The sequence below is a fragment of the Epinephelus moara genome, chromosome 11 (assembly GCF_006386435.1).
Source record: "Epinephelus moara isolate mb chromosome 11, YSFRI_EMoa_1.0, whole genome shotgun sequence".
In the NCBI taxonomy this organism is placed as follows: domain Eukaryota; kingdom Metazoa; phylum Chordata; class Actinopteri; order Perciformes; family Serranidae; genus Epinephelus; species Epinephelus moara.
The window spans coordinates 36579458-36595888 of NC_065516.1; the positions used below are offsets into that span (position 1 = coordinate 36579458).

Consider the following 16431-nt stretch of genomic DNA (forward strand, 5'->3'; position numbering starts at 1 on the left):
GTGTGACCATGGCAACAGTAACTATGGTGTGTGACCACGGCAACAGTAACTATGGTGTGTGACCATAGCAACAGTAACTACGATGTGTGACCATGGCAACAGTAACTTTAGTGTGTGTGACCAATGCAACAGTAACCATGGTGTGTGTGTGTGTGTGTGACCATGGCAACAGTAACCATGGTGTGTGTGTGTGACCATGGCAACAGTAACTATGGTATGTGTGACCATGGCAACAGTAACCATGGTGTGTGTGTGTGTGTGTGTATGTGTGTGTGTGTGTGTGTGTTTGTACACTCATTGTTTTCATCATGGTAGGGGTTGGTGCTGGATGAGCAGTTTTTGCATTTAATTGTAAAGAGCCGGAACAAACTGTGCCTCCTGTTTTTGTGGCAGCTGGGTTCGAGACAGTCGAGATTGGCCCCGGAGCAGAGGGTCGATGGTGCCTTATTTGGCCCTCTGGCGAAAGTCCCATGATACTGGGGAGGCACATGGGAGCTATGTTGTTAATCAGAGGTCCAAAGAAGTCAAATCAATAATCAAAACATCAGAGAACAGTCATGGAATTGAGGTTTTGGACCTGACTGTCACTGGCTCAGCCTACCATCTACAGACTACCGCCCTCTGCTGGTGTGGAGAGTTATTTCCTCTCATGCAGGTGCTGAGCATACTCGCTGGTTGGCTGTCGGCTGTAATCTTTGCAGCGCATTCATCAGGAGTCACAGCAGGGGGCTTTCATTGCTGCTAGATCTCTGAAGTCGGTTTGGTGTGTCTGGGCCTTCAGAGATAATAGATAACTAACGATGTACAGTATTCTCAGCCTGCTTAAACCACCATCATTGCACACTGTGTTCTGATCACAGTCCCAAGTGTGTGTAAGCACGGGACGGGATTTTCAATAGTGTGATTCTTCCTCCTCTACAGTATCCAAATAAAAGTCTATCATCATTTTGGAGCCTCACTTTGAAATTACACGTAAATCTGAATGTTCAATTAACTTCTTAACTTCTGAACCTTTTCTGAACGTCTTTTCACCTTCACAGAATTAAACGTCTGTTAAACATCAAAATATTAATTGTGATATTTAACTCTAAAAGTGGTTCTGGCTTTAGGATGATGACAACAGTTTGTCCCGAAGGTCGGAGGAAGAAGTTTGATTTGGTGGAAACCTGTAAATAAAACAAGGATAAAAAATAAATATATTTTCACAGATGAAAGACTGAATGCCCTTTAAAGGTTTGATATATATATATATATATATATATATATATAGCATATAGCATCAGCAGCTAGATAACAAGATAATGAGCTAAACTGACAAGCTTCAAAAACAGCAATACATGCTAATTAGCACTAACATATAAATAAATGGCAGTGTGGTGGTGCAGTGGTTAGCACTGTCGCCTCACAGCCGGAGGGTTCCTGGGTGATATTAAAACATAACATCACATGTTTGCTTTAAACACAGTTTATGTACTTTATCGAAATGATACACAGACTGAAACGTGCCTTGGTCTTCCTCCTCGCCTCACTTAGTGATGGCCAAATGAAGCCTTATGAAGCATTTTCTTTACTTTCTGAGCCCACTAGATGGCGCTTTTTGTTCAACAAAAGGTTGAAAGCACACTGAATTGCCATTCTTTGAGCCTCTCTCTTTAAACCATGAGCACCATCTAGTGGGCTCAGAAAATGCTTCATGAGGCTTCATTTGGCCATCACTACTCACTGTTGGCCACACTTGTTAAAAAAGGTGGCATGGCTCTACTGCAGTGCCCTTTAGATGATGTGGAACACTGTGATTGGCTTAGTGACATCCCATCGAATAAGTCTGTGCATTTGGGTGGAAGACAGTGGTTAGCACTGTCGGCTCCTGGTTCGAACCCAGGGTGGTTTTAGGGTTAGGATTAGGGTTACAACATTGCTTAATGACGGCCAAATGAAGCCTCATGAAGTATTTCCTTTATTTTCTGAGCCCACTAGATGGCGCTTTTTATTGAACAAAAGGTTGAAAGCACACTGAATTGCCATTCTTCAGCCTCTCTCTTTAAACCATGAGCGCCATCTAGTGGGCTCAGAAAATAAAGAAAATGCTTCACGAAACTTCATTTGGCCATCACTAATTGCAATCACGTACATTTTAACCTGAGGGAACAAAATTATTTATCCATGTATTTATGACATTATGAACTTGCAGTGTGCATTCATAAACTAAACATTTTTAAACTTACAATTACTTTAGTCATTTATTAATAATTACCTTATTATTTGGAGCTACATGGAGTGATGGTTGGGGAAGTTTAGAAGATGATACTGACAACTTCTGAAACTTGTATTTCTCACTTTGGTACATCAGAGGCTGACAAACTGACAGCCCTCATGTCATTACCATTGTCTCGTGGTACACTAAAACGCCTCTGCTGCCAGTAATAGCGGAGGGTGTGAGCCCAGCCACATGGTGTGAACGTCTGTAGCCTCGTTTGCAGACTGGCCTCCCATCACTGAGTCTATAAGAGCAGGATATGTGTTAATGAAGTCAGTGTGTGTCGGACTGCTCTCTCCCTGCCTTCGACTACACTGTGGTATCTGTTCACAGCGGTGTCAGCGGGTCAGGGGCCTTTACTCAACCTGCTATTGTGGGATTTGCCGTCATGAGTATGTGTGTTCGGTTTGGGAGGGCGCCTCCTCTTTGCCTTATATTTACTACACAATGATTTATCGTCCCCAGAAGCCGAGATAACTAATTAACAGAGTAATTAATTAATATGAATTTGCATATTTGCTTTTGCAATTAGCGCAGTGAGGTGATTAGCTGGAGATGGGGAGTTTGACTCATCAGATGTTAGTGTGTGTACTGGACCAGAAAGACCCACACCAGCTGAGGTACCCCGGGAGGCGGGGTTCACTACAGCAGCTCTGTCTCAGTGGATGTGAAGGGAAAGGTGGATGTGTGCAACTCAAAGGACATGAAGGTTAACTACACACCTGTTACCACTGTGAGCTGGTGTGTCTCTCTGCTGGTCATGGAGGTGTTTTCATTTTAGCAACACAGATCAGACGTGGTCTTTGTCTTCTAAATTAAAAATACTTTTTTTTTTTTCAAACACTGGGAGGGGAGGGGTCTTATAATGACGTACATGGTAAATGCAGCATAATCTATATTTCTACAGCAATAATTCCATCACCTCCATGCTGCTCTCTGCTGATGTTAGCGTACAATCGACAAAACTTTCCTGCAGGTGTTTCACATTAAAAGCCTATCATGACAAGCCCATACCTGGGAGTCTCAACTTGCTTTGCCCAGGGGCCACTTCTGCAAAATAACAGGTAGCCAGGGGCCAGTCACAAAAGCCCCACACAGGTCAGGTGTACGCAGAGGCGTTTCTTGGATTTGAGGACATTCAGGGCTAAGCACAGACCTCTTTCTGGAGGTCTGGCTCTCTATTTATCCAAAGGTTTGAGCAACTAAAACACATGCTTAGGTTTAGGAAAACAGAACAGGGTTTGGCTTTAGAGTCTTACAGGACACAAACACCGCTCTCTCAGGAGAAAGTCTGCGTTTGTTGGATCCATCCACCACCCCACTTTGACTTTCGCCGCCATAACATTCATCCTTGTTCAGCTGCGTTTCCTCCTGGGCACCGTTAAACTATAACAGCAACTGGTTGCGTATCATGCTGACGTTAAAGGTAGTGATGGCCAAATGAAGCTTTGTGAAGCATTTTCTTTATTTTCTGAGCCCACTAGATGACGCTCATGGTTTAAAGAGAGAGGCTCAAAGAATGGCAATTCAGTGTGCTTTCAACCTTTTGTTGAACAAAAAGCGTCATCTAGTGGGCTCATAAAATAAAGAAAATGCTTCATGAGGCTTCATTTGGCCATCACTAGTTAAAGGACTTATTTTTGTTGGTTTCTGACACCCCAAGCCACTGCCCACACGCCAGATTTCAACGTCTTCAGAGTGAAACCGGGCTCTTTATTTTGAAAGAGACTGTATGCAAACTGTACATTTCCTGTTGACACAGCGTCCCAGAACGTCAACAACCAACACACCCAGGGTACCTTGGACGTCATATGTGGACATGGAAAGTCCATGACCAAACGTGGACATGTGACGAGGTCGCAGTGAGGATGCGTTGCTCCGGTTCACAGGAAGCCTTGAGTTGTTTCCTGGATCACACCGGAAGTTATGTGCATGTTTGACAGCACAGTCAGCTGATGAAATGAAAGTGGCGTGAACAAATCCACCAGTATCATCACTTCACGAGATTACGTGACCGCACGAGCTGCACCGCTCAGACTTTTCATCTAGAAACTCAAACCAGTCCCATGGGAAGAGACTGGCACTGAATCCCCCACACAGCAGCCAGAGAGACTGGGGAGAGGCATGGAGGAGAGAGTGGGGAGAGGCATGGGGAGAGGTGTGGGGAGAGGCGTGGGGGAGAGACTGGGGAGAGGCATGGGGAGAGGCGTGGGGGAGAGACTGGGGGAGAGACTGNGCATGGAGGAGAAGCTGGGGGAGAGGCGTGGAGGAGAGGCATGGAGGAGAAGCTGGGGGAGAGGCGTGGAGGAGAGGCATGGAGGAGAAGCTGGGGGAGAGGCGTGGAGGAGAGGCATGGAGGAGAAGCTGGGGGAGACGGACAGAGAGACGCTGAGAGACAGAGAGCCACACAGAGAGAGGGAGAGCGTCCCTGGAGAGCTAACCTGCCCGGTGACGTCAGCAGCAGATGGCATCAAGGTCTTTACTGCTGGAGGAAAAAGAGAGACAGAGGAGAGGAGAAGAGAGAAGAGGAAGGAAGGAGGGAGGAGGAGGTGGAGGAGGGAGGAAGAGGAGGAGGGCTGATATTTGCTGCTGAAAGCCTGTCTGTGTGTCTGGAAGCTTCAAGAAGATGCTCTGTGGAATGTAACAGCAGGACTGGGTGAGGAGCTGCTGGTGCACAGTCAGAGTGAGATGGAGCACAGTTTGTCAGGTTCTGCTGTGAGGTTGATTTGTCTTGTTGAAGAGGAAGATAATAAAGAGAGGTGGGCTGGTTGTGTTCAGGAGGAGCTGCATGATTAGGATGTTCTCTGATCACATGGATTTATGCTGTACACTCAGAGTTATTGTTTTTAAGTGATGTCATTATGTCGAGACTCTCTGACTGAAGTCAATATAATAATAATGATCAGGTGAAGCCTCAGGCTGTGGTGATTTGTGTCTATCTGAAAATGCAAACAGGAACCAGCTGATCTCTTTTGAATTTTTCTATCTGTTTGGCATCAATAAAGTTTGATCTCCTGTCCTCTAATATTCATGTCACTCTTCCTCCTGCAGGACGACATGCTGACTTTTGAGAAGCCGCCCTCCAACCACACCGGCAGTCCCTTCAGGACCAGCTGGGCCACCAACCAATTAGTCAGACCGGTGAAGCCGGAGCCTGGCAGAGCCCCGGAGGACACGTTTGAGTCCGGGAGAGAGGATGGCAGAGAGGGGGAAGAGGAGGAGGAGGAGGAGGAGGAGGAAGAGGAACAGACGGGCGGTCTGAGGAGAAGGGGTCCTCATAAGAAGAAGCTGAGCCAGGCCCGACTGGACCGGGTGCGTCTGCGGCGCATCGAGGCCAACGCGCGGGAGAGGAACCGGATGCACGGCCTCAACAACGCGCTGGACAGCCTGAGGAAAGTGGTGCCGTGTTACTCCAAGACGCAGAAGCTGTCCAAGATAGAGACGCTCCGCCTGGCCAAGAACTACATCTGGGCCCTCAGTGAGATCCTGAGCTCCGGGAAAAGGCCGGACCTGCTCACGTTCGTGCAGACCCTGTGCAAGGGTCTCTCCCAGCCCACCACCAACCTGGTGGCCGGCTGCCTGCAGCTCAACTCCCGCAGCTTCCTCTCGGAGCCGGGCGGGGACTCGTTCTCCCTCTACCCGGCCTATCACCACCACCACGGGATGGAGGCGGTGAGCAACAGCTCGGCGGACAGCGGCAGAGCCGTGCGGCCCTTCGGCTCCCTCTTCGGGCCCTACGAGGCTCTGTACGACAGTCCGTCCCCGGACAGCTCCAGCCCGCTGGACGCAGGGACCCTCAGCCCACCCATCAACTTCAACGGGATTTTCTCCCTGAAACACGAGGAGCCGGCGGAGCGGAGCTGTCACTACGGCCTCCGGTACTGCTCCATCAGCAGCCAGGGCTCCTCCGCAGAGCTCGGCCCGTATGACATCCACCTCCGGGGCCAGTTTTACCAGGTGCAGGAGGAACTGAACAAGCCTTTCCACAGTTAATGAGCCAGACACACACATCTCACCGAGACTGTACAATTTGATTTTAATTCATCAGAGGATGCACACACACATACACACACACACACACACACACACACACACACACAGCGATATTTAGAATTATTTTATTTTATTTCTATTTATTGTATTTTTATTTTATTTTATTTTTATTTATTTTTATTTCTTAATTAAAGCTGGTGTCTTCACTGCAGCTGCAAAGAAAGGCTCAGGGAACTATGCAATACAGAGCAGATAGCGACACATCCAGTGGAAAACGAAACACACACACACACACACACACACACACACACACTCAGCGCCTTTCTATCCGCATTTATCATTATTATTATTTGTATTACTCAAGTCGATCTTTTGTTGTGAATATTCCGTGCAGAGTACTGAGTGTAACTTTCACTGATAATGTAAATAGCTCACTGTGTGTTTGTAATAAGGGGAGCTGAGTTATTCCGACATGGACGCGTTTTGTGAATTTGCACAGCCAGTCATATTGATGTAGATATCTCGGTAATAATGTCGCCTTATACTCAGGTGTAACAGGCTGAGTGTTCCCGCTGCAGCTGACTCAAACACACTGACATTATATTCATATTTAATCTCAGTCAGATGAATGAAAACAGATGTTTGGCTCCAGTGATGAAGGTGGAGTGTCATCCTCATCCCCGTGGCCCTCAGTGAGTGTAGCTGCTGCCGTCCCTTCTTGTTGGAAAGTCTTACATGGATTTAAAATGCATCACAGACATGGTTTTATTGGTGAATTGTTCTCAGATAAATAGTGGATTTTTTGGGGGGGGGGTCTGTTCTGGTGCAGTGCACGTTTGCGTCATTCAGCTTTGTCACAGCTTTGTTTTATAGAGCAAATAAAAGACGAGTTTAAAAAACAAATGATGAGAGATGATGTTCCTGTTCTCTGTGTGGAGGCATCAGAGACTGTTGGTGTGTGTGTGTGTGTGTGTGTGTGTGTGTGTGTGTGTGCAGGTTAAAACAAACTGGGATGGTGAATACAGAATACACTGTGCAGGTAATTGCAAAAATTCCGGTGCTCTTCAAGGACAGCTCAGCTCAGTCAGAGTGGAGGTCCAGGGTTCAGTCAGCCTGATCTATTATCATATCAAAGTCAAAGTCAGCTTTATTGTCAATTCTACAGTATGTACAGGACATACAGGATCGAAACTGCTTTTGTCTTCAGACCCTCGGTGCAGACAGTACACTTGACATAACATGCAAATATAAAATATAAGATATAGGATATAAGATATAATAAGTAGAGGCATAAATAAAACCTGAGCTAAAAAGAGTTATACTATAAAAAAATAAAAATCATGATATAATATATCATGTAACCTGTGTCACATGACCTCTACATGAGCTCTTAAATAACACACCTGTTTCCAGCACTTTACGCCCTGATGAGGACTCTTTAGTCGTTGGTTTATCTGTGTATTAATAAAGGACGTTTAACCAGTCAGAGAGCTGCAGAGATATTTCTGGACTTCCTGTCTGAACCCTGGACCTCCACTCTGACTGTTTGCCCTGTCCTTGAAGAGCACCTGCATTTTTTGTAATTACCTACACAGTGTATTAACCCCTATGTTGTCCTCATCATCCCTGATACACTCGTACATTAACCCAAATCTATCAGGGATGATGATCGGATACTCTCTGATCCCTCACTCACACACACACACACACACACACACACACTCACACACCAGCTACATGAAAGGATTTGATGTTTTTAATTTTTCAATAATTTTATCTTTAAATCAATGACATGATTTTCATTGATTAAAAACAGGATTCAGCCAGGCATGTTCCTAAAAACATTGGCGTCAAAATCCAAATGAAAGGAGCCCGTAAAAGAGGCCAGTTAACAGCCTCCTGAAGATCTGCTGCTTTGAAAGCAGGAGGCTTACATTTTTACACAGATTAATAATAATAATAATAATCATGTGATTCTCCTGTAAAAATATAAAATAAAAATATAATAGAATATAATGTAATGTAAAAATATAATATCACACGCTGCAAATTATTTCCAGGAAGTCACAAAATGTAACTGTAATATTTCACAATAAAAATTACTAGCAGACTTTTACTGTGACATTCAGCCAAATTCAGAATTTCACTGTGAAATTCATGCAGGTAAATGTTGTAATTTTACTGTGGGATTACAGTAAAATACAGGAATTTTACAGGAGCATGCTGCGAAATCACAGCAATCAGATGTACATGAGCTGTGAAGTTACAGTTAAATTCAGTCATTTACAGGAACATACTGTTATATCACCGTAATATAACGCACTTTAACTGTCAGATCACATTAAATACAGTAAATCTGCAGGAGCATGCTGCTAAATCACAGTAATACGCAGGTGTAACTGCTGTGAGATCACAGTATACAGCTGCCATTTCACAGTCATTTACTGTAAAAATGATACAGTAATTTACAGTGAACGTGATGCAACTAGTAGCCAGTAATTTACTGTAAATGCACAGTGAAATATTTTACAGTGTAACGTGGCTATAGTAAACTGATAAAACTCTTCTTTATTTTCTTGCCATAAATAGACCCAATACTGCAGTGACACCATTTCTGTTATTCTTAGTTCCTCAAAAATGACATTTCAGTATTATTATATCAATATTACTGAACACAGTGAGAACGCCCTCCTGTTTCCTGTCCATTCATATCAAAGCACATCAGTAAAGAACGTCTGATTGTGTTGCGAGAAGGTGTGTCGAGACACAATACTGCTTCCTCACACTTCGGCTGCGACAGGGCGACAGCGAGCTTCGTCTTCACACCTTTAATATCTCACTGCTGCCAGCATTAGCTGCAAGGTGTCAGCGTCTGAACCGTCCAACAGCCTCAGCACGGTGTATGAAATGAAGCCGGCTCTGCTGCTTGATCTCTGTGTCTGCATCAACTATAAATGTCAGCTTGATGGAAACTCATCCCTGCACACGCTACACGTCTGACTGCATCGCTGCTGAGGACCCTGCAGTCACAGTGAAGGTTGTAAAGTCAGTGGCCACATTTATTTAAAAAGATATGTTTCCATAATATATATTTTTAATTTCAGCTGCAATGTTCTGAGGGATGATTCCAGTATTTACCTCTGATATTGAAAGCTGTGGCCATCACTCCTGTCGTTGAGAGAAACATTGTGCTCAGATCAAAGACGTGCTTTAGATAATCAGGATTAACTGCTGGGTTGTTCACAGCCTGTCATAATGCTGCACTCATCACTTCATCATGTTGCCAGATCTCAGCAGCTTTGAGTACACATTTTACAACATTTGTCTTATTTCATTGAACTACAACAATATATTGTGGCGACCTGAAGTTTCTCGATTGCAAGAACAAGGCACAGAGATGAACTCTGAACCAGGAAGAGCTCTTTATGCAGGGTTGTCTGGCCAAAGAGCTCAACATCAGCATCATCCCACCACACACTGTGATGGCCTGTCGGATACGTGCAAGCACACACTCCTGAGAGTGACATGAACGCCGTGACTCCACTGCTCACCTCACAGCCATCGAGAAGACTATGTGAGGAGTGATTAGTTAACGATTATAAGAGCTGTAAACTGCAGTCTGGTGATATTTAAGAATTAAGTCATAAACCTCACAGATGTGTTCGTCACATGGGACCTCCTCAACTCTATTTTAGTCCTTCCTGTAGATGGTGGTGTAAAAAAAGAGTAACTCCATGTGTACGTGAAGAAGCATCGCAGCTGTCTGTCATGGCAGCAACAAGGACAACACAGCAGCAGGAGAACAAATGAATAAATAATGTTTCATTTAGTTATTTTTATTTATTTAACCAGGAAGTCCTGCTGAGATTGAAAATCTCTTCTACAAGAGAGACCTGGCCGAGGCTGCAGCCAATGCAACAGATACAACATGTAATACAACAATCTACAATAAAATAACAGCTCTTCAAACAGAGCAGCCTCCCAAGAAAAACCATCATCATCCTCACTGTGACCTCGTCACATGTCCACGTTTGGTCATGGACTTTCCACGTCCACATATGACGTCCAAGGTACCCTGGGTGTGTTGGTTGTTGACGTTCTGGGACGCCGTGTCAACTTCAGCCTGTTACATGCATTGTCTGTTTTCAAAATACACTTCTGTTTTCACAGGAAATGTACAGTTTGCATACAGTCTCTTTCAAAATAAAAGGACTACGACGGTTCAACACTGCAAATAGATGTTTTTTTCCCTTAAACAATGAACACACGTGGTTGGGTTTAGGAAAAAAGAACAGGGTTTGGCTTTAGAATCTTTCGGGACACTAACACCGCTCTCTCAGGTGAAAGTTGGTGTTTGTCGGACCCATCCACCACCCGTCCTGCCTGCCCAACTCAGACTTTCGCCACCTTAATTTTCATCCTTGTCCCACCGTGTTTACCCCTGATGCTGCAGAGCACTGTTAAACTATAACAGCAACCGACCGCGTATCATGCCGACGTTAAAGGACGCCTTTCTTAGTTGGTTCTCTGAGTGAGACCGGGCTCAAAACAAAAAAACAAAAAACCCACGTCTCTGTCACCACATTTGTAATGATGCCCTTAAATTCATCGATGGATAAAAGTGTTTCTAACGTTAGATCTTATTGAAGATTGTTCCATGTCCAAGGTGCAGAGTAGGAAGTGTTGCCCAGATCTGTTTAAACCAGACCTGTTGATTTGAGGAATGTTTGTTTCGGAATTTTGTTTTAAGTTTTCTTAATGTGAGAATCAAGACACTCAGTTAGCGTCATCTGGCAACTCTCCACACATCTGAATATGAACATGTCACATAAACACTTTGAAGTGACACCAGACAGTTCCTGCTGCTGCAGTGAAGAGCAGGTCGTTAATGACACGGCCACAGAGGTGAGGGACACATGTACGGCACTGTTGGAGGGTTTACAGTAGAAGAGCCTTCAAATCCTCTGTCAGTGTGTCCTGCAGTGTCGCTCTCTCACACCTGTTAGTTCACTTGGTTCAGGTGTGCTGCTGCACACAGGTGAAGCGGGCGGGGAACACTGTGTTTGTTGGACCCATCCACCCCTCCCACCTGCCACACTCAGACTTTTACCGCCTTAACTTTTCTCCCTGTCCCGCCGCGTTTAACCCTGATGCTACTTGGCGCTGTTAAACATATGACGGCAACAAGCTGCGCATCATGTTGACGTCAAATAAGACGTTAAAAAATCACTGCCCAAGTGCCGGATTTTGGAGTGAGACCATGCTCTCCTCTGCTGGTGTCTACCCCCCTCTAACCAAGTTTGAGTAATCACTGTAGCTTTTAAATTCAACTCATAACAAGGCTTTAAAGGTAAGCTGACTGTTGATGACTGATGACGTCTGTCCAGCGTTGCCAGGTGTACAATAATTATCGTATTTGTACGATAATTTGGCCCTCTGTACGATCAGTAATCCCAAAAAAGGCCAAATGTACAATAATTTGACCATTTCATGAATGTGTGGTTGTAATCAGTATGGCAGAGGTTTTTTTTGTGAGTCCTGAAGGCATCTGTTCCCATGTGACATGTTTCCAGCCAATCGCACTTTGCTTAGCGTGAGATATGGGTGACGTTTGTCTCTGAACAATGAGCACGATTGGCTGAATGGTCAGCTGTACCCGCCCCACGAGGCGCTAGGACCCGTCAGGAAGTTGAGCGAGAATGAGATTCAAAACAGAAGAAGACGAGGAAAAACAGAAGCAAGGAAAATGGAAAAAAAAGTAAACACTAGAGTGACTATATTTGCCTATAGCGCATCAGTAGGATTGTTATTTTGGTTATGGCGGATGTACGACAATTTCCCTCAAAATACGATAATTTTGAGTCTCTGGTACGATAATCCCACATTACCCAGCTGGCAGCACTGCGTCTGTCTGACCCAAATGTGGCATTTATAATAACAGGAGCTGATTAACAGTGTGTTGATTATTTTCCTAATAACTTTATTTTCCTAGTCCTCGTCACACAGGTGTCTCGTGTTATTCTGAGCTGCAGTGATGAATCAGAGTGTCAAATATCAACACGTCACTGCGACTAAGATAAACTTTGCATCAGTTAAAATGAGCTAAATGTGTTCAGTGTGTAAACCATCTGTGTTTGTTAGAAGCACTGAGTTGATTCTACTGACCTGTAACAACATACAGGCTCCTCTGTCTTACCTGAGACTCTGGACTTTTGTCTTCAGTGATCTGATTGGTCAGAGGTCGGGCTGTTGACGGGCTGTGATCAGGTCAGCTGTTCAGCATCAGTCACCACGTGATTTATCCCAGTAAATAGAGAACCAGCTTTGTAGTATTGAGAACCCAGAGTTAAACCTGAAGTTACCTCGCTAACTCCAAACCCTGCTTCTCAGCACAGGCCTCACTCCTCAGGTCCACACTGTACTCTAATTTACAGAGACCCAACAGTTCCCCCATGAGCAAGCTCTTGGCGACAGTGGCGAGGAAAAACGTCCTTTCAAGAGGCAGAAAGCTCAAACAGACCCAGGCTCTAGGTGGGCAGCCATCTGCCTCCACCGACTGGGTTTAAAGAGAGAGGGACGCACAACAACAACAATGATAATAATATGTATGTAAAAATGGAAATAAGAAAACTAAAGATAACAATAGCAGTGGGCGTCAGGAACATGGCGGCGATCCATGGGAACCTGCAGGACGAGAAAGCACAAAACTCCGGGTAGGAGGCCAACGTGCATTAAGGAGACATGGATGTGTGCAGAGGGAGAGGAGGTGAGAGGAGCTCACAGGAAGTCCCTCGCCAGTCTGGGCCCATGACAGAATAACCAGATATGACCACACGAAGACTCTTCTGTGGGTCAGCATGCGTCATGTGTCCGTGGAGCGCGCAGACAGACAGACACACATACACACTGTATTCTCTGCCTCTGTCACCATTTTCAAAGTCCTGCGCTGCAGATGGTGCGGGACACACAGTCTCCTCCATTGAATTCTCAGTAAGCTGCTTTTCGGCGAGGAGGGTGCTGCGGAGCCTGGTGGAGGGATTCTAGTTTTAATTAGAGGGTTTAAGATGCTAAGCTCCTCAGAACAGTGGCTCTCGAGAGAGGCGGGTGCAGGTGATGCTCCAGAACTGAAGTCGCGCCGCGGTAACAGCCAACAAGTCATTTGCATTTTCGACTGGAGTCACTCTGGCATTCGTCCTGCTCTCTCCTGGCCCCCGAGGAGCTCCCCCTCTTTCTGTGTTTGGCATCGTCCCACTGTTTTTTGTTTTGTTGGCAGGGGCGTCGGCTGTTAGGCTGTCCTGTGAAGGTTTGTTTTAAATACTATGAAAACAAAAATCAAAATTTCAAGCCTTTATATGAAGTGAAATATCTCATGGACACAGATTTAGTCAAGTCAGTTTAATTTAATTTATTATTAAAGGTTATCTCAGGATGCTCTTCATGCGGAGCCGGTCTGGTCTGTACTCTTTTGATTTACTCAGACCCAACAGTTCAAACAATATCAGCACTTAATATTTTTCTCTGTTCTGCGACAGCAGTGAGAAAAAAAACTTTCTTTCAACAGGCAGAAACCTCGAGCAGAACCAAAACTCTACGGCGGGCGACCGTCTGCCTCTGCTGCACGGGTTGAGAGAAGGAAGAGGGACACAGATGCACAGGAATTATAATTATGGAATAAATAGAATACTATTTGTAGGCGCAGCAATAGCAGCAGTAATAACAGAAGCATGACTGACAACAGTCAGGGGCGGATTTAGTCATTTTGGGGCCCAAGGTGAAGACAGGCATGGGCCCTCCACATCCTTTTCTTGATCCTTTTATTGCTGTGGTGCTGAAATGAGAAGGTAACACACAAAACAACAACAACAGGTCAATTATACAGATACACACATTTGAACAGAATACACATGTATTATTTTTTACCTTTTGTCCCTCTCTCTTCCTGTCCCTTTTACTCATTGTCTTCCTCTCCTTCTTTTTCCTTTTCCTCAACCTTAAACATCTACAGCAGTAAATTATAACACACATTAAAGCGATATTAATACAAAGCTAAAACACTGACAGGGATCAATTTACTTACATACTTTGTAATGTTTTGAATGCATAACGTAAAGGAATACTTATCAACGTATACTATAACGTTACTCACTGGTTGTTCATCTCGGTCTCCACACGACGGATCCTCCTGAACGGATGTTGACGTCGTTGCTGCTGGTTGATTGTTGCTGGTGGTGACGGTGGAAAAACTAGTGACTTTTGCCAATTTTGTGACAAATATTCTTCTCTCCTCCTTCTGTCTCCTTTTCTCAGCTCCGCTGGGGTAACTTCTTTTCATTTCTCTTACCTTCCTCTTCTCTTCTCCGCGCCAAGCCGTTTGTTTTGCTGCTGTCTTCCTGAATCCTTTCAGCACATGCGCAGTAAGACGGACTAGTCCAGTGTAGTGGGGACTGAAGGGGGGCCCCGAGACACACAATACAATAAGCATCCTGCTGGCATTTTAGCAAAAGGATTTTAATCAAAAACATAAATAGTGTGCGCAAAAACTATATTAACCATAAATGTATGAGGAGTTTTATGGGGCCCTCAGAAGCTTGGGGCCCCAGGCAACCGCCTAGTTTTGCCTAATGGTGTCCGCCGCTGACGACACTAACAGTGGCGGTGGATATGATAGTAGCTAAGATAAAAGTAATACCATAAAACTTACATTAAAAGCTCAGTCCCTTTCACCAGCCCGCTGTGGCTTCACATGTTGACAGATAAAGGCCTGTCTCCTTCAGAGGCCTGGGGTCTCGTTTATAAAACAGTGCGTAAGATCCACACTAGAAATGTACGTACGGACAAAAAATGGCACCAAAAAATATTAAAGAATTATAACAATTAATTATAGACAATCTCTACAATCAGGCTCCGCCTCGCCGTCTGCGTTGCCAATTTCCTGTCTCCAAAATGTCCGTAAGCATGGCTCAAAGTCTCTCCCATCAGGTCTGCTTTTATAGATCACAACTTTTGTGTGGAAAGTGGCGTACGCCTCCGTTTTGTCCAAGGTACCCTGGGTGTGTTGGTTGTTGACGTTCTGGGACGCCGTGTCAAGTTCTTTTTTTAACATTTACATACAGTCTCTTTCAAAATAAAAGCGCTACGTTTTTTTTCCTCCAACAACAAACACACATGGTTGGGTTCAGGCAACAAACACACGTGGCCTTAACAAAGGACAGCAAAATGTCCTGTCGCATGTCTCGGTGTCCATCCGAAGGCCTGCGCTCCAACAAGTGCACTTGTGCTGTGCAGAATGAGAACAATTGAGCTCATCAATCTGAAAGCTATGAATAATAAATATCACTTCATACATATAAAATATGTATGAACGGATCCTGTCTGGACAAATTACATGAAGTTTGTCTGTCCTTGACTCGGGCTAATCAGAGCCACATTAAGAGCTATTTGGAATGACATGTCATACAGTGAGGCCATTTATATTACCAGCTAATACTGACATCCACTAACTGCTAATGACCCCATCACAGTCCCTAAAAATACCATTAGTTTCTTCCCCCCATTTAACATGAAAAGAGGTATTTAACTTTTCAATTAGTTCTGTTTTTAGAAAATGTCTTTTTCAATAATACTTGGAGTATGAGAATGAGTCAGGTGTGGAGGACGCAAAGTAAAAATTCATGTCGACTGTGATTATGATTCTTGTCTGTCAGGACCAAAGGAAGCAAAACAATATTTGACAAACCAACAGTTCACCATCTGAATCTGTGGTTCTGGTTCGACTCAGATATTTCTCTCCTCAGATGTTTAGAATCATGTTTCCGCTCACTGTTCAACTGTCATACGACGCTGTTTGTGACCAGCCATCGGCCACTGTGTCAAACAGACATGTTCGCATTACATCATGTTTATTGGTGCAGTGTGGAGCAGTGCATTGTGGTAGTTGTTAGTGCATGTGCAACACAGTTAGTAAGGTCGAGGTTGATAACAGTGACATTATGCGTTCCCTCTTTCTAAGATATGTCTGCTGCTGAGATGCTTTAAGATAATATTCAGTTTGAGGGAGCAACAGCGCCCCCTGCTGTCAAAACTCATATCTGTGTGAAGCAGTAAATAGCAGAGGATTGTGGGTAATTTTCAGAGCTAAGAAAGGTTTTCCATGAGGCAACTGGCCTGTTGATGTCTGTGGG

General features: G+C 44.6%; 1 protein-coding gene across 1 annotated transcript; it reads left to right on the top strand.

Moving 5' to 3' along the window:
* The first annotated feature begins 4880 nt into the window (after positions 1 to 4880).
* neurod6a (neuronal differentiation 6a) lies at positions 4881 to 7013 on the top strand. Its single transcript, XM_050056098.1, has 2 exons — positions 4881 to 4913; positions 5309 to 7013. The coding sequence occupies exon 2, from the start codon at positions 5315 to 5317 to the stop codon at positions 6248 to 6250; it is 936 nt and encodes a 311-aa protein (XP_049912055.1). The 5' UTR covers positions 4881 to 4913; positions 5309 to 5314; the 3' UTR covers positions 6251 to 7013.
* The last annotated feature ends 9418 nt before the right edge of the window (positions 7014 to 16431 follow it).

Excerpts from the sequence above, each read along its gene's own strand:
- neurod6a (XM_050056098.1), top strand. The coding sequence starts at position 5,315 with ATGCTGACTTTTGAGAAGCCGCCCTCCAACCACACCGGCAGTCCCTTC.